Source organism: Phodopus roborovskii, unplaced genomic scaffold (assembly GCF_943737965.1).
Source record: "Phodopus roborovskii unplaced genomic scaffold, PHOROB, whole genome shotgun sequence".
Lineage (NCBI taxonomy): Eukaryota > Metazoa > Chordata > Mammalia > Rodentia > Cricetidae > Phodopus > Phodopus roborovskii.
Window position 1 is genome coordinate 393,151 of NW_026125751.1, and position 18,950 is coordinate 412,100.

The 18,950-nt window shown below is 38.6% G+C and overlaps 1 gene segment (V, D, J or C); it reads left to right on the forward strand.

Moving 5' to 3' along the window:
- The first annotated feature begins 16,959 nt into the window (after positions 1-16,959).
- LOC127217605 (T cell receptor delta variable 1-like) lies at positions 16,960-17,514 on the forward strand. The segment is given in 2 exon segments: positions 16,960-17,017; positions 17,219-17,514. Coding segments are annotated over 2 exon segments (354 nt in total).
- The last annotated feature ends 1,436 nt before the right edge of the window (positions 17,515-18,950 follow it).

Genomic DNA, 18,950 nt, shown 5'->3' on the forward strand with positions numbered 1-18,950 from the left:
TTTTGGTTGGGAGGCCTGGATACCAAGGTAATTGTGGCCTTGTAAAAAGAGTTTGGTAATGAACTTTCTGTTTATATTATGTGGATCAATTTGAGGAGTATTTGTATTAGCTCTTCCTTGAATTTCTGGTAGAATTCTGCACTGAAGTCATCTGGCCCTAGGGATTTATTTGTTTTGTTTTGTTTTGTTTTGTTTTGTTTTTTGGTTGGGTGGCTTTTGATGACTGCCTCTATTTCATTAGGGGTTATAGGTCTATGTAACTTGTTTATCTGCTGTTGATTTAATTTTGATAAGTAATAGTTATCCAGAAGTTTGTTCATTTTCTTTGAATTTTCAAATTTTGTGGAGTACAGGATTTCAAAGTATGACCTGAAAATTGTCTTGATTTCCTCAGTGTCTGTTGTTATGTCCCCCTTTTCATTTCTGATTTTGTTAATTTGCATGTTCTCTCTCTGCTTTTTCATTAGTTTGGATAAAGTTTTGTCTATCTTGTTGATTTTCTCGAAAAACCAACTCTTTGTTGCATTGATTTTTGGATTATTTTCCTGTTTTCTACTTTATTGATTTCAACCCTCAAATGGATTATTTCCTGGTGTCTATTCCTCCGGGTTGAGTTTGCTTCTTTTTGTTCTAAGGCTTTCAGTTGTACTGTTAATTCTCTAATATGACTATCCTCTGTTTCCTTCATAAGGGCACTTAGTACAATGAACTTCCCTCATAACACAGCTTTCAAGGTGTCCCATAACTTCGGGTATGTTGTGTCCTCACTCACGTTGAATTCTAGGAAGTCCTTAATTTCTTTCATTATTTCTTCTTTGATCCAGGTATGGTGCAATTGCACATTGTTCAGTTTCCATTAGTTATAGGGTTTCTGAGATTTGTATTGTTGTTGAATTCCAACTTTAAAACATGGTGGTCTGTAAGATACAGGGGACTATTCCATTTTTTTTTTTTTTTTGATATTTGTTGAGGTTTGTTTTGTTGCTGAGGATGTGGTCAATTTTAAAGAAGGATGCATGTGGAGCAGAGAAGAAGGTATATTCTGTTGTGTTTGGTTGGATTGTTCTGTAAATGTCTGTTGAACCCAATTGAGACATAACTTCTGTTAGCTATTTTGTTTCTTTGTTAAGTTTCTGTCTGATGGTCCTGTTTAGGGGTGAGAGTGGGGTCTCCCACTATGAGTGTGTGAAGTTTTATGTGAACTTTGAGTTTTAGTAGCATTTCTTTTATCAATGTGGGTGCTTTTGTATTTGGGGTATAGATGTTCAGAATTGAAACTTTTTGCCCATGGATTTCTCCTGTGATGAATACGAAATGACTGTCTTCATCTCTTTCGATTGAATTTCGTTTGAAGTCTAACGTGTTAGATATTCCAATAGCTATACCTTCTTGTTTCTTAGGTCCATTTGATTGGAAAATCTTTTCCAACCCTTTACCCTGATATAATGTCTGTCTTTGAAGATGTGGTTTTTGTATGCACCTGAAGGATGGATTCTGGTTTTGTATCCATTCTGTCAGCCTGTGTCTTTTGATAGGCCATTTAAGACCATTAATATTGAGGGAAAGTAAGGACCATTGATTGTTAATGCTTGTTTTAGATTTCTTGTTGCAGCTGGTATTGTGAATATATTTTCCCTGGTTTACTCTTGGGTTCTGGTGAAGTGGGATTATCTATTGCCTATGTCTTTGTGAGGGTAGTTAACTTACTTGGGTTGGAGTTTTCTTTCCAGAACTTTCAGTAAGGCTTGATTTGCAGATATGTGTTGTGAAAGTCTGGCTTTTTCATTAATGTCTTCTTTTCTCTGTCTATAGTAATTGAGAGTTTTGTTGGGTGTAGTGGGCTGGACTGTCATCCGTGGACTCTTAGTACTTGTAGAACATCTATCCAAGACCTTCTGTCCTTGAGAGTTTCCATGGAGAAGTCAAGTGTAATTTTGATAGGTCTACCTTTATATTTTACCTGGCCTTTTTCCTTTGCTGCTCTTAATATTATTTTTTTATTCTGTATGTTAGGTGTTTTGATTATGATGTGTCAAGGGGGTGTGTTTACTTTGGTCTAGTCTATTTGGTTGTCGGTATGCTTCTTGTACTTTCATAGGCATGTTTTTCTTCAGATTGTGAAAGTTTTCTTCAATGATTTTGTTGAATATGTTTTCCATCCTTTTGAGCTGGACTTCTTCACCTTCTTCTATGCCTATTATTCTTAGGTTTGGCCTTTTCACAATATCCCACATTTCCTGGATGTTTTGTGTTAAGGATTTGTTTGGATTTAAGATTTTCTTTAGTTGATGAATCTATCTCCTCTAGTTTATCGTCAGCGCCTGAGATTCTCTCTTCCATCTCTTGTATTCTGTTGTTTATGCTTGCTTTTGTAGTTCTGATCGTTTGCCCAGTTTTTCTATTTTCAGCATTCCCTTAGTTTGTGAGTTCTTTATTGTTTCTATTTCAGTTTCCAAGTCTTGAACTGTTTCCTTCACCTGTTTGATTGTGTTTTCTTGGCTTTCCTTACTTTCTTTAAAAGATTTGTTCATTTCTTGCATTTTTTGTTTGATCTTTTCCCTCTATTTCTTCCAATTTTTGTGTTTTTGATTTTCTCATATTTTCTTTGGGTGCCTCTATCATTTTTTATGAAGGTATTTTTAAAATCGTTTTCTTCTGCTTCATCTGCTTTGGTGTGTTCAGGTCTGGTTGGTGTAGAGTCCCTAGATTCTGGTGGTGTCATGCTTTTCTTTCTTTTTAGGTGTTTTCTTGTATTGCTTCTTCCAGTGTGTGTAGGTGGGGTCTCTCTCTCTCTCTCTCTCTCTCTCTCTCTCTCTCTCTCTGCTACTCCCCTGGTGGGCTTAGGTGGGCCAGGAATTCAATGTCTGTAGCTCTGGGTGGTCCAAACTCAGAGGTCTGTCATCAGGCAGGGTCCTGGCGATGGTGGTCAACGATCAGGCAGGCAGGGACTCAAGGTGATCCCGTGGGGACAGGCGGATCTCCGGGAGAGATCTCTGGCAGAGGCCTGGTGCTCTGGCAGAGGCCCGGCCTGGGTGGGGGTGGGGATGGGGTGTGTGGTGATTCATGGTGGTCCCACATGGATAGGCAGGTGTGTGGCAGAGGCCCAGCTTTGGGGGTCCAGAATTGTATTTCTTATAATTATTTTTGGATCTTTTCTTCATTCACAATTGACAAAAGACAGTCCAACCCACTGTGGCCTTGTCACTCCTGGGCAGAATGTCCTGATTTGTATAAAAACAAGATGATCAAGCTAGGGGGAGCAAGCCAGTAAGGAGATTTCATGTATGTTTCCTGCCACTGTTCCTGCTTGAATTCCTGACTAAGCGAACCAGTGGTGGACCAGGATCAGAATGTAAACCCAAGAAATTATTTCCTCCCTAAGTTAATCTGGTCATTATGCTTATTTCAGCAATAGTGAGCAAACCAATTCAAACACCAGAAGAGCTAACCCTATCCTGACATGGGCATTTTAATTTGTCATCCTGTGGTTTCTAGTAGGCCTATTCTTTGTTTATAATAGGGTAACTCCATCGTAACTGTTTTTAATGTATGATTTTGTGTAAGCATCTATAAGAAGGAAAATTTAATTTGATACTTTGTTTCATTTTATGAATATAATAATTTTCAACACACAATATTTGCACATATTGGTGGGTTTCTTATAAAATTTTAATAAATGCATTTTTATTGATATCTTTATATTCATCCTGCCTTCACTCCCTATTTTCCTGTCCTATTCTCCTGACTTCATTCCTTCTACATTTACTCATTTGTATAGCTTCTACTTTCAAACCATCTTTTCTTTCATTTCATTGCCTTCTTTCTTCTTTTTTTTAAGTTTTCACATATGAGTGTATCATAACAGAACACATTTTCTAAAAGCGTAACTATGATGCTGCTTCCTGTTCAGGTATCATAGAATGGAAGTGTTCCTTAAAGAATAAGGAAGATGTTTTGATGACAACCTGAGGTCAATTCTTTCATCTTGCTTGTTATAACTTTCATGTCAATTGATGTGCAAATGCTTACTATCATTTTAATTGGTAGAATGGTATTATGGTAAATTATTCAGTAGAACTTAAAATTATGAGGTACTAAATTATGAAAGCTCTAGTATCCTCCATAAGAGACACACACACTCCTTTCCTTACTCTCTCCCTCTCTCTTCTGTGTGTGAGTATAAATACAGACAGAGATAGGCATTGGAAGTCTTCTTGTATCATCTCTGCCTTTCTCCTGAATGTGACACTCTTTAATTTGGCTAGACTGTTATCCAACAAGCCCCACTGGTCCTCCTGTATCTCCTCCTTCCACACTGCTGGGATGGCAAATGAACACAAAGCCATGATTGGCTTGTTCCATGGATGCTGAGCTCTGAACTCAGGATGTAGCAAGCACTGTTTAATCACTGAGCTATCTCTTCAGCCATCCCTCCCTCCTGGAGATCCTAAATAAAAAATGTAGAAAGTGGAATTTAAAAAAGAAAGAACATAAAAGTGAGAGAAATCTTAGAGGTTCCCCAACCCCACTTGAAGCCCTCACTGCATCCCAGGTAGTAGTCTGCAGATGCTGAGAGGTCATGAAGCTCTTGGATGGACATTAGAAGGAAGTATGCAGGCTCAACTTTGACATTCCTCAGATTCAGTTCAGAGAAGAGCTCACTCTGCTTTGAACACTTCCAGCTTTTACAACTGTCCTCTCTCTTTCCCTATGGTATTTACTTCTCTAATGTTCATCATTAATATCATCTAGATGGCCTTCAGTCTGTAGAGAGTTCCCACTTGTAAGAAATAGCCAGACAAATTTGTCAAATGTGAGATTTTGGGGGCTTTGAGGGAGGATCCATCAGGAAGCTCTAAGAAGAGACATTATTTTGTTAATGGATCATTAATATTCCATGTTGCTATAAAATGATGTCATTGTCTCCAAGTAATGAATTTAAAAATTTGTGTAAGCATTAAACACAGCAGAACAAGCTTAGCAAAAACCATACTGAAGTTTGGAGAATTAAAAAAAATCATATATATGTATTCTGCACTTTGGATAAGAGGCTGAAGGCATTACTTATAATCTGTTAGCTCAAGATGGGTTTTGTCATTTTATCTCCTCATAGACTATGTTTTCACAAATGAGATAAAACAGGCACTTTGTCATGATAGCCCTTAACTTCTCCTTAATACCCCTCCTTCCTCCAATGCTGAAAGCGAACTCCTCCTGGATAAACCCAGATAACACTAGAGCCTGTATGAGCTATTCAAACAGGTCTCCATGCCAAACTTGCTGGCCCTCGATCAGGGACAGAGTCTGGGCCGCTCTTGGCAGAAATGTGCATTTGTCTTTCCTTGCCTCTGGACTCTGGTCAATGAAAGACAGCCTTGGGCAGATTCTCTATAAAGAGTCAACTAAGAGAAGAGTTTCCTCACAATGAACCAATCAAAACAGAGAAAGAGTAAGACTGCTTCTTCTGCAACTCCATCTGTCAGGCCCATCTTCACTCTGTTTTCTCAAGTGAAGAATTACAGCCTATGATGCTCCTGGATATCAGCGGCATGCTCTGAGCCCTGACTTCAGGGAAAGAGTGATATCTTACACAGCTCAGAGAATGCTCACTAGATGCTGTAATAAACTGCAAACTTGCATAATTGTGAGTGATTTTTTTTTCTCCTAGATGAATGTTTTCCACAGCTGTAGCCAAGTTAAACCAGGTGAAATATGAATCACTTAACAGCAGTATATGTCACTGTACTTTTATTTATGATACTGATCTTGATTTGCAAGCAATGGGTTAGGTTAAATCTCTTCCAAAGGCCCATATTTTAAGCATACACTTAAAAGACTTTAAAGAGTCATATTTACTGAGCTAGAATAAGTATATGCTGCATAGTGGACAGCACAGTCTTCCTTCTTAAACAACTTTTGAGCACAAACAAATATGGCTGCCTAGCCTGTAGTTCAGTTACGTTCCAGAGTGTCTCCCAGTGCTAAAAAAAAAAATCCCTCATGACCCGATGCTGTCAGTCTCTAATCTAAGATCTTGGGAACACTCATCTATATTTAGTGACTATAGTCTTATTGTTTGTAGGAGATCACCCTCAGATTTAACTAAGAATGCAATAATATTATAAGTTAAATTGTTATGAGTTCAGCAAGTGATAGTGGGAAGACACAATGCGGCTGGTGTGAAAATACCATTTTGCATTTCCTGACTTGGAAAATGTTAGCCTTTTTCTCCACCTGTGTACAGATGGTTCAAATAGGGACAGTCCCTAGAAAGAGACTTTGCCCATCTCATGAAGAGTAGAGCTGAAGTTATCCCTAGTGCAATTGTATTGAGTTAAACAATGACATTTGGCTTATTGATAGAATTATCAATGTAATTAAGTAAAAACATGAGAAATATATACATGTAAGAACTTATTATATTGTTGACAAGACCAAACGGCAGCCCACTGACTGGGAAAAGATTTTCACTAATCCTATATCCAACAAAGGGCTCATCTCCAAAATATACAAAGAACTCAAGAAACTAGTCAACAAAACACCAAATAACCCTATTAAAAAATGGGGTACAGAACTGAAGAAAGAATTCTCAATGGAGGAAATCAAAAAGGCTGAAAGACACTTAAGAAAATGCTCCACATCCTTAGCTATCAGGGAAGTGCAAATCAAAACAACTTTGAGATACCATCTTACCCCTGCCAGAATGGCTAAAATTAGAAACACCAGTGATGACTTATGTTGGAGAGGATGTGGAGAAAGTGGAACACTCCTCCACTGCTGGTGGGAGTGCAAACTCATACAGCCATTTTGGAGATCAGTATGGCGGTTCCTCAGGAAAATGGGAATTAGTTTACCACAGGACCCGGCAATCCCCCTCTTAGGCATATACCCAAAGGATTCACATCAATGCAACAAAGCCATCTGTTCAACTATGTTCATAGCAGCACTATTTGTAATAGCAAGAACCTGGAAGCAACCTAGATGCCCTTCAATTGAAGAATGGTTAATGAAGATGTGGCACATCTACACAATGGAATACTACTCTGCAGAAAAAAATAATGGTATCTTGAAATTCACAGGCAAGTGGATGGCACTTGAAGAAACCATCCTGAATGAGGTAACCCAATCACAAAAAGAGAAACACAGTATGTACTCACTCATATATGGATTTTAGAACTAGATCAAATGATCACCAGCCTATAATTCACATCACCAGAGGAACTAGGATACAAGTTGTATTCTAAGAGATTCATATAAAGTCCCTCACAGAACTGGGAAGGGACAAGTCCCCCAGACCTCAGGTAAAGTGGGGGAGGACAGCTAATGGAGAGAGAAGTAGGAGAAAATGAGAGGGAGGAGAGGAAGGCATGTGCGACCAGGAGGTTTGAGCCTGGTTAGGAATGGAAAATAGGAAAGAGAGAGAGAGAGACAGAGACAGAGAGAGAGAACATAAAAGAGGGAGCCAATATTGGCTTGAAGATAAAGTTGAACACAAAGAAAGGTCGAGGGAACTACAAGACTGCTCCCAACTAACAATCTCAGCTTCCGTGGAAAGGCTATCATAAATGCCCTTCCCGGAGAGTAAGATCAACAACTAACTTCTCCATGGAGTCCTCAACTAATGCCTGTTGAAAACAGGAGCAAACACCCATACATAAACACTGAGTCAAACTAGAACCCAGAAGCAGATGGAGAGGACAAGACCATGCGGTAGAAGTACATAGAGACAGCTTACCTGAACAAGGAGGAGCTAAGGGCCACTAGACTGATAGCTGGGAAGCCAACAGGGGACTGACTCGGACCCCCCTGAATATGGGTCTCAGCCAGAAGGTCTGAGCAGTCTAAGAGACCTCAGACAGTGGAGCCAGGATGTATCCCTGGTGCACAAAAGGACTTTGCAAACATATCCCCCATGGAGGGATAACTGCCTTATTCTAGAGATAGGAGAGAAGCCCTAGTCCCTACTTCACAGGACCTGTCAGATCTACATGACCCCAACTGGATGGCATTCCCCTACATATGGTATTGTGGTGGGGGGTTGGGAGGGGAGGGTGTTTAGAGTGCATGGGAGAGGGTAGAGAGGGCAAAAAGGAGGGAAGGAGGGAGGGAGGGCTGGAGGGGAGGGAGGGAGGGAGGGAGAGGGAACTGGGATCGACCTGTAAAATAATAAATTAAAAAAAAAAAAAAAAACCGCTTTGACTCCAAAATTTAAGTTGAAGAACAAGTTACTGGGGGAAAAGGATTTCTATTTTTGTTTCCACAGAAAATGAAAAGATGTGGATTCCTTCCAGACTAATGTGGTTTGATCACACCAGACCGCCTGAAACCGAGTACAAGCTGATCCTACATTCCAAACAGCTGGACAAAACAGCCCTACAGACTACAGCTAGGATATCTGAATCTTCTTCGAATCCCCCAAGACAGCGCCCCTTACCAGCAGGAAGTAGTTTGGAAAGAACGACGCCCAAATTCCCAAATATTGTGTATAAATGTTTGTTTTCATTTAATTGGACTTTGTTATATAAAATTAAATAAAAAAAAAGAACTTATTATATTGTAACGTGTTTGGTTTTTCCACCCGCCGCCGCTGGTCTTGTCCTGCCGCCACGCCACCAGCCCCAAATTATACACAGAGACTCTGTATTCGGTACAATACTGATGGCCCAGTTACTTGTTTCTTATCGGCTAGCTCTGCCTTTAATTATGAACCCATTTCTGATGATCTATGTATTTTCACATGGCCTTCTCTTACCGGGGAGGCGGCTGGCGTCTAGCTCTCTCCAGACTCTCCATCTCGACTCCTCCTTACTACTTCCTATTTCCTCCTTGTCTCCTAGTCCCTCCTATCTTCCTTTCCTATTGGCCAACAGTGCTTTATTTATTAACCAGTATGAGAAAGATATACAGAATGACATCTCCCATCATTATATGGCAGAAGCAACAATTAATTAAATGATATACTATGTAGACAGCTTAAGAAAACCAACTCTGTTTCCATGGCTATTAACTGTTTCCCACCAATAACAATAAGTCCAGAAGGTGTGAAATTTAAAGTGGATATATATTAGGTAACTGTTTTGGAGAAAATGAAGATGCAGAAATTGTTCCTGGAGCACTGGGAAAGAAAAAGAAATTGTTCCTGGGGGGGGGGGCGTGGAAAGGGAAACTCAAAAGGCATACATATTAAACACACATGCCTTTTGCATAGAAAGACAATGCAAAGAGAAGAAAGCACAGATTCATGGTAAAGGTTCACCTTTCCTATAAAAATTCACAGATTTACATGAGAAAAGTAGTCATAGTGACAATGCCATAGTAACAGGATCATCTCAGTAAACTTGGTGACTTCAATAGTTGATAAGCAGTTCATCCTCATTATTAGTCAAAATAGAAATTGAAATAGAAATAAAATATATTTTTTCTTTCATCATATTGGCAGCTTTTTAAAGAGAAGTAGTAACATGCAGTGTCTTAAATATGAGCAGAAAGATATATTAACACATTACAATAGATACAAATGGCTTCTGTTGTTTTTAAAATAAAGTTGGCAAAATCTAACTATTACACACCATTTGAGGAATATCTCCTGTGAGAATTATACTACTAGTATTCACATGATTTTATACAGGAATACTTCCAAGAATATTTACAGTGTTGTGATGGTTTGTGTTAACTGTGGATCTATGGAGATATGGAGTCATTCTGAAGGGAGGCCCTTGGGCATATCTGTAGACATGTCTTGATTACACTGACTGATGGCTTAAGCCCTACTTTAATTGGATATGGAGCCATTTCCTGGGCAAGAGATCCTAGACAGTCTAAGATAAAAAGGAGAGTTGACAGTATGTATATATTCTCTTGATTCTGGATGGGGCCAGCTCCATTCATGATCCCAAGATGGACTGGTGATTCCTTTAACTATGAGCTAAAGTAAATCTTGCTGTCTTAAGCTGTAGTTGTCAGAGTATGACAGCAATGGGAACAGAAACTTAGACAGAACAAACGACTAGCCAAAGTTGTTTTCAAGATCCAAAAAAGAGAAAACTGCAATTCATCCACATTTTGAAACATCATATAGTTGTGAAAAGGAATGGACTTTTAAAAAAATTAAACAGATAATATTTCCTATGGTCTTTTAATTAAATTTTGCTTAAATAATTTTCATGCTATAATCTCATCTTTTTAAAATAAAATCATATGTTTTCAGGTAAATTAACATGCAAATAATTGTGTTTTATGCAAATAAAGTTGAGGAGTTATGCACAGCAGATGTCAAGTAGGTAACTCAAGGCTGTAAAGTGAAGAAAATTACTGTCTAAAATATCTATGAGGTGATATGCATTTTATCCTAAAAATATAAATTTTGAACATAGTAAGGGATCGATTGATGGTGAAATAAATCCTTTGACTAGCCTTCCAAACTATCTGGGACAAATGACAATGGATTAGCTATCACAAATAATACCAAGCTTACTCCACCATGCCAAACAGCACTAGCTCACAGTGTCATGGGAGAATTAAGTGCTGAACATGCATACTGTTTTGGATCACAGCCACAGACCAAAATCTGGATTTTAACAACTACATTTGTGAGTAAAATTATTCTTGAACAATATTTCACTCTTTAATAAAAATTCATTGTAGTGATACCTGGTGATGGATCAACCAATTCAAAAATGTATTGTTGAATACTGAACTCTGAATCAAACAGATCTTTTGTTCTTGCCATCTATTTTAATAGTGTGGGCAATAAATAATTGATGTAGCAGAGGACAGACTCTTAGGGAGTATGTTTTTAAATCTCTATGAACTCATTTCTTCTATATGTCATTATAAAACATTAAAAAATATTAACCTACCTCGTTTATTCTATATGTCATTAATTAAGAGTAACCTACCTCATTTATTCTGTATGTCAATATAGAAGAGAAACCTACCTCATTTCTTGTATATGTCAATATAAAAGAGTTCCTACCTGAGAGGTTCATTCTGACAAAGAGGTTGTTATTTATAAAATATTTGAAATATTAGTGAATAGAAATTATTTTTCCTATGTTTGTAACATTAAATGATCGGATTCTATCCTGGCCATACTACATACCATGTCTTAGGAATCCTTCTGTCATTAATCTTCTATCACACATATATCCAATGCCACATTTGATCTTGATTGCCACTGAGGATAGTAACATGGTAAACCATCTTGTCGAATTCAGGAGCTATGTCACTTATCTGAATAGGGGCACCTACCACAAAAGAAGTTTCAGATCACTTAGCCTAAAAGCTGAATCTCACTGAATGAATGTAGGGGTTCAAGTTCATTGACACAAAGGATAATAGATATCTCATTTTCTGATCATAGACAAACACATATCCTATTATAAGTCAGTGTGAAAGTCCAGCTTACTCTCTTCCATACATCCCAGACCCATGTCTAATACAGATTTAAAAGTCATTTCAAGTAAAAATACATGTCCTGAGCATAAGATAAAAAACAAGGAGCTCTAAAATTACTGAATAGTGTAGCAATGTGTTCAAAATTATTTTGGGAAGTTTGCTTTGTGGCACATTAGACTGTTTAACCTTAAAGTGAATGTGGTTATTGAGTTTTGATTTTAAAGGCTTTGAGATTTGCAAAGCAAATTTTTTTGAGATTTGGAAAGCAAGTAGGAACTATAAGATGCTGGTTTTATATTTTTAAAATGCTTGCTACATCCTTAAGTTTTTAATAATGTAAAACAAAGTACAAAGTACAAAGTCATATGCTGAGAGATATTATAATACCCTGGTTATATTGCCTGGTTTGAATTATTCTTAGATAGGATAAATAGTCACAATCATATTATTCTCTCCCTCTCCCTCTCCCTCCCCCTCTCCCTCTCCCTCCCCTTCTCCCTCTCCCTCCCCCTCTCCCTCTCTCTAATACACACACATGCATGCACACACACATTTTGAAGAGCTACAAATTCCTGTTCTTGCACAGGCATTTACTTTGGCAATATGTAATTTTTGTGTGTTATCTTCTGTTGGCTTTGTTGTAAGCTGAACAGACAAAAGATGTTCTGGAAAATTAAGTGGACTCTCCAGTCTGGAGAGGATGTGAAAACTCCCTAGTCAGGCACAATATTTTCTTAAATCATCTTTTTACAGGTGGTACCCTGGCTGTGGCTACATCTTCCAATCACGAAAGGTGCTATAATAAACACTTATCAGGTCTCTATCTTATATGATGGCATCAGTTACCCTGGAAAAGTGCTCTTAAGTAGATTATTGCTTGCTTACTTTCTCTCTTACTCTCTTTCTCTCCCTCTCACACTCTCCATCTCCTTTCTTTCTTTAGATCTTTCAGAAAATCCACACTGTTATTATTTGGCTTTATCAGCACACATTGCTAAAAAGTGTTTAATGGTAGAATTATGAGGATGGTGTTTCTGATACTCAATGGCTGTATGTTCAGTAATACTAAATTTGAGCAGAATGGGGAGATGCTTCCCATGTCAGAAATCACTTTAGGCACAGTTTTTGTGAGGGGTGGAGCCTGTTGAAAGAACTAGGTCACTGTGAGTTTGGAGTCTGAGCTTCCTAAGGAATGAGAGGCTGGAAGATATTTAAAGAGACCAGCAATACAATGAAGACAGGTCAATGTATAATAGCAAAATCTTCACCACTTGGGTGTTTTCATGTGGTGATCAAAGTAGACTAGCCTAGTCTACAGAGTAAGTGCCAGGAAGCCAATCTTAAATAGTGAAGGAGAAAACTGAAATCAGAAAATTGGTGAACATGTAATTCATGTACTAGGTCCACCAATCAACAGAACTTGGCAGCTTTGGCATCATGGGTTCTACTTTAGAATCAACAATGAACTTGGTGGAATCTCCCTATGCAACTAAGGAATGCCACTGAGTCCAGGCATGTGGCAGATGTGTACCTGATTGGAGGTCCAGAATAGTAGTAGCTGGGTTACCTTGGAGACCCCATAGTGATAGTGATGCCAGACATTTGGCATATCTGCCAAGAAGAGATGCTAACAGTTAGTGCATTGATTCCAAAAGAAAGGCATTGCAGTCAACAAAGTTGAAAGGAGATGGGGATCTGAAGGTCATTTTGACATCAGACAATGAGACATTGAAATGCAAAGTTTGTAGTTTGCCCAACTTGTTTCAAGTCTTTTTTGATCCAGAATTTCCTTACTATGCTCCCTTTCCTCCTTTTTGAAATGATAATCTATATTATGTGCCTTGTGTAAGAACCTGTGTTTGGGGGGCTTCAGTCGGATCTAGCTGAGTTGCCTGGTTGGTACCTGAGGTGAGTGTGGATTAAGAAAATGGCAGGTAAAGATACTAAGGAAAAGATAGAGACACAGAATCTAGTCAAGAGGGCAACCCAGTGAATACTGAACACCTCAAGTTTATTCTTCAACATTCTTATATATCCCAACCAAAAAGAGGAAAATGGCAAGAGACAGGTTTATCATGATAAAGGAACTAGCAGAGTTTCACCCTTAATTCTTGAAACATTTGGTGACTGTGCTTTAGACTAAGTTTCTAGTTATCTGGCCTTGAGGATTCAGAGTAATCACACTTTAGATCAAATCTCTTTTTATCTGGTAAGACATCCTCATGTTAGACCAAACATCCTTGTGAAGTCATGCCTTAGACCTTTAGGTATTATGACTTTAGCCTTGGAAGAGGTTTTGAACTCTCTGCCCCTGAGTCAAGTTGAAGCAGAGCTATTTTATGGGCTCTGACAGCATTGTATGTAGAAGTATGATCTGCTTTCTTATTTATTTTAACAGTTAAGAGATTGTCTTGAGTCTAGGAAGAAGCTTTGAATTTTGGTATTGTAAACAATGTGGAGGAGACTGTGATAAACTATCAGGATTTAGAAGTTGTACTAAGTGCATTTTTGCATTATTATATATGTTTACAAGCATATAGGGACCAGAGACCTAGTGTTGTAATTTGAGGAAGAATGAAATCAAAAGACTCATAAATTCGAATTATTAGTCCCCAGGAATTATACTATTTGAAAAGATTAGAAGGATTAGAAGTGTGTCATTGTGGTGGGCTTTGAAATTTCAAAAGACCCCTCTTAGGCTTATATTCTCTCTCTTTTCTCCCTGCCTTCACTTAGGATACATGTCTCAGCTAGCATCTTAGTACTTGCCTGCATTCCACCAATTTCCCTATCATGAAAATAATGTGCAGACTTTTGCTGACCTATGCAGATCTGTGTCTGCTAGATCTGGGATCTGAAGACAGGAAAGAATGGGACTGACTAAGGATGTAACAACATTACTTTGAGTGTACTTTTACACACAAATGTAACAAGGAAAGTAATGATCCTAAGAAGGCTTTGCCAGTATTTGCCATTAAGCAAATACTAAATATTAATGGGGCCACAACACTCCCAGATCTTTCTCGGGACCAATTTACACACAGTTGCCTGGCATGTACTACAGATTTTATTTAGTGAAGCCCAAAAGCAAGGCAAGAATGCCATATCAAGATTCATAGTACATTCTTCAGATTGTGTACTATAATATTTTCTGACATCCAACAAGTGAAAACATGTCTTATAAATTGAAAGTATATGTTTAACCAGGAGGCTTGAAATCACATCCAAGAACAATCCAGGGAACATTTAAAAGACCCTCTGCATTTTTCCCCCTGGGGCTTCCCTTATGGTTTCCATTGTTCACCATGAGTTATTCTTTTCTCTATTTCATCAATAATGAACTAAACCTCTGAAACATAATCAAGTCCCAAATTAAATGCTTTTGTTTATAGGAATTCACTTTGCCATGGTATATCTTCACAACAATAAAAGGGTGACACAAAGGCATCCCCCCTCACTATCCCCAATCCCCAATTCCTTGAATGACTGATTTTTTTTTGTATTGTTCCTTAAAGATTAAGCTTAAAAAAGATTTCAAATTTATTCAACTTTGTGTGTGTGCAGGTCCATGTGACATATATGAACTTATGTGTATACATGTGTACATGCAACTGTGTTCATGTGAAGGTAGATAGTGTTCAATCACTCAATGCTAGAGTTACAGGTTTTACAGGGCACTCAGTGTATTAAATGGAGTCTGAACTTCCCTCATTATGTTTAACAGTAAGTGCCTTTCACTGCTAAGCCACCGTTTACCAACATTAAACCTCATCCTCACTAGAAAGTATTGGTTTTCAATTTATATCTCTTGGAAAGACAATGCAATGTTTAGAATGGACTAGCTGTCCAGCCAAGCACCCAATAGAGCAGTGTTTTCAAAGCTGCAACTCAGAGGCTGTGTCTGTGAAGCATGGAGGGGGTCCACCTGCTCTATGGAGAACTAGAGCAGGGGCACAGCCCAGCCATCCTAAGATCCCCAGGCTGCTGTGTCTCCATGGGCTTCTGTTTAGCCAAAGAGATTGCAGTCCAGGGCATGTGTGGCCTGTCATTATTCAACACTGAGACTGGCAGAGGAGTACACGTCAGATGCCAGAAACATGTTCCTGATGTACATGTTGACCAGTTATTTACAGTCATAGCAAGACATGGAGCTTTTTCAGAGACCTTGTTTGTACTTTTTCTTCAGATGGCTTTAGGTTCATTTCGCCTGCTGGGATAATGAGAAAAAAAAATAAGGATTAATAGCTACAGTCTAAATGATGATGCAGCAGTACACAAACATTCAATCACCAACTTATGTAGTATTAACATGCCCCTAAGTGCTTTCAGGTTATATTTATTATGTACCTTTAGTGGCTGGAGTCACAGAGAGACATGGCAAGATTATCATGCAATTGTCTTATATATTAAATAAATGCACAGAATTTAACAAGTGGGGCTGAATACTTCAGGGCAATGATACTTCTATTAAATGTAATAGAGCTCCTTGTATGGATCCTTGTATGGAGAGAGAGAACAGGACATTTTCAGAGTTAAACTTGATGATAGAATTTTACATGATAATCTAGTTTTGTAAAAGTCAGTTTTTAAATTAGTGTAACTTCACTTTCTGTGTCTCTGTCTCTCTATTTCCCTTTTTTCTGTCTCTCCCTGCCTTTCTGTGTCTCTGCTTGTGTGTGCATTCATGCATGTGTGTGTGTGTGTGTGTGTGTGTGTGTATGTAAGCCAGTGATCATCATTGTGTATCTTCCTCTAGTCCTTTCCTCCTTTATTTCTTTATTCATCTATTTCTTTGGTACAGGTTCTCACTGAAATTGAAGCTCACCAATTGGACAATACTGACTGACTGGTGAGATCTCAGGGTTCCCCTGTCTGTTTCCCAGAGCTCTGACTGCAGGAGTTTCCACATCACTGGATCCTATGTGGCTGCTGGAATCAGCACATAGGTCCTCATGATTCACAGCAGGCACTTGACAGACTAGCATCTCCTTAGCCTAAAAGACTGCCCTTCACCTTGTTGAGTTAAAAGTAGCTCTGCTCACTGCAGAATTTATACAGACCCAAGAACTCAGTGATGGAGGAGATTGTTTCAGGTCCTAGTGTTTAACAGAGAAATTCAAGAACATTTGAGGAATAGTTTTTAAATTAAGCATTATTAGATAATGGATATAGAGAAGTAAATGGATGACAATGGTCTGTCTGCAGGTGCATTAAAGACAGCACTTGATTCATAAAGAATCTGCTGACTTCCCATCTTCCACATTATCCCTCTGAATAACAACCCTGTGTGCAAAGCAGCTTCACCCTCAGCAGGGCCAGGTTTTCCCAGTCTCCCTTTTAGGTGCTGCCCCTTTTAACTACTGAGGAAGACAGGAAGCATGTCAAAGTCTGTGGTGACCTTCACTTTTTCTCTCTGCACAAGGAACTTGTGGCCTATGATCATACAAAACCTCATTTCCTGCCTGAGGCAATGTAGGAAACACAGTCAGTGCATGTGCAGAGCCAGGCAATGAAACCTCACACTGGTCTAATCCTGGGGAGACAAAATTCACAGAGAGGGACATGGGCCACATGCTTCCCTGCAGCCTGCTCTGTGTGCTGGTGGCCTTGACCTTCTCTGGTACGAATGTCTCACATAAGTTAAGGGAATAAGCAGGAAGTATTACCCCAGGCATGTAGCAGTTCACATGGATATGAGAGGAAACAGGGATTAGAGAGAAGCAAGCAGAATATGTCTTCATTGAAGTTAACTTTGGGCCTCATGGCTTTCATTCACATTACCACAGAATAAGTTTTTTTCTTCCTTGTGATTGTTCTGCAGGATCCAGATTGGGCCAGAAAGTAACTCAGGTCCAGTCAATGGCAAGCACACAGGAGGGGGAAGAAGTCAACCTGGATTGTTCATATGAGACAATACAGAACTTTTATCACCTGTTTTGGAACAAGCAGCTTCTTAGTGGGGAGATGATTTTCCTTATTCACCAAATTCCTTCTTCCACTCAGACTGAGAGGAGCGACCGCTACTCTGTCATCTTCCAGAAATCAGCCAAGTCCTTGAGCCTTGTCATTTCAGCCTTACAGATAGAATATTTGGTGATATATTTCTGTGCACTCTGAGAATTGACTCACAGTACTTGAAATGAAGCAGAAACTGAACAAAAACTAGAGTTCCTAAAGCATAGCCTCTCTCAGGGAGCCCTGCTCAGAACACACCTGTGTACCCTGACAAGAAAGCTCCAACTGTGGTGGCTGCTTCATATGTGGTCTGCATCAGAAGTGTGTTTCTAAGTAAAACCTCCTTTATGCAACTTATAACAGTCATATTGATTGACTTTCTTTTAATACTTTGTCTCAAAAGTATTTAACTAAAAACAGACCACAGAGAGCATGTATAATATTCTCTATACTAGGGAATCTTCTACCACAATGATTTTAAAATATTAGTTTTTCTTTAAGTTGGTAATAGCACATACCTCAGACTGGGCATCTGGAAGAGCAAAGCACACAATTTTTTTTTTTTGTGAAACTGAGTGAACCAGAGCCATCATGAGTGGATTAGTCAGAGATATATTATGAGGAGTTCACCATCTGAAACTGCTGGTGTTTCCTGGGATGCCCCTACAAATCTGGTATTGAGCCTGAGATGCTGAAGTTCAGCTATACCAGAGTAGAGCAGGACAGGTGTATGAAGTCCACATCAGACTGTGCTGATACTTTTGAAAATAGAGTGAGGCTTATAAGGCAATTGAAATATAGAATGATAGACCTTCCCCATTGGCCTAGTCTCTCTCAATGAGGGAAATTCAAAGGAAGACATGTTTTTTTTCCAACATTCTAAACTCAGACTTCACCCAAATTAAAGAAAAGTTGTAGAGGTGCATACTAGAGAATTAATGGTAAATTGAGATGGAACCTCATTGAAAGCTTAAGTGCGTGGCCCTGAATCTACCGAGGAACAAATTTAGAAGACACATTCTTCAGATGTCCAAAGCACAATGAATAAACATAAAATATATGAGACAACAACCAATTATGACATCAACCTAAATTCACAACTCCTCAGTCATGGACACCAAAGAGAATGGGTCAGCTAAAATACAAGATAAAGACTTTGTGTTCTCCTTTGAAAGGACATGAATGACTGTTTATGGGAGTCAAGTAAGCATAAGAACAATGTAAGAGACTCAAGTCAGGAACTTGATAAGGAAGTTATCAAAGTGAAAGAAATAATGGGGAGCTTGGAGAAATATTAAAAAACAGAAGAAAACGTCAGCAAGAAAACTGGGACTCTGAAGTGAATCAACCATACTTGTTAGAAGAGGAAGAATCAATCAATCAAACAGAAAACATCAGTCACATCCAAGAAGAAGGACTAGTTTCATTAATGCAAGACAAGGTTGAAATAGTAATACAATCATAAACTACATAGAAAAATAATGATCATATCCCAACTTTCCTAGGACTGTGGGGCACATCCAAGAGAACATGCCCAGGAATCCAGTAGGTAGATTAAGGAGTTGAAGAAATGTTTGAAAAGATAGACTGTTCATTCA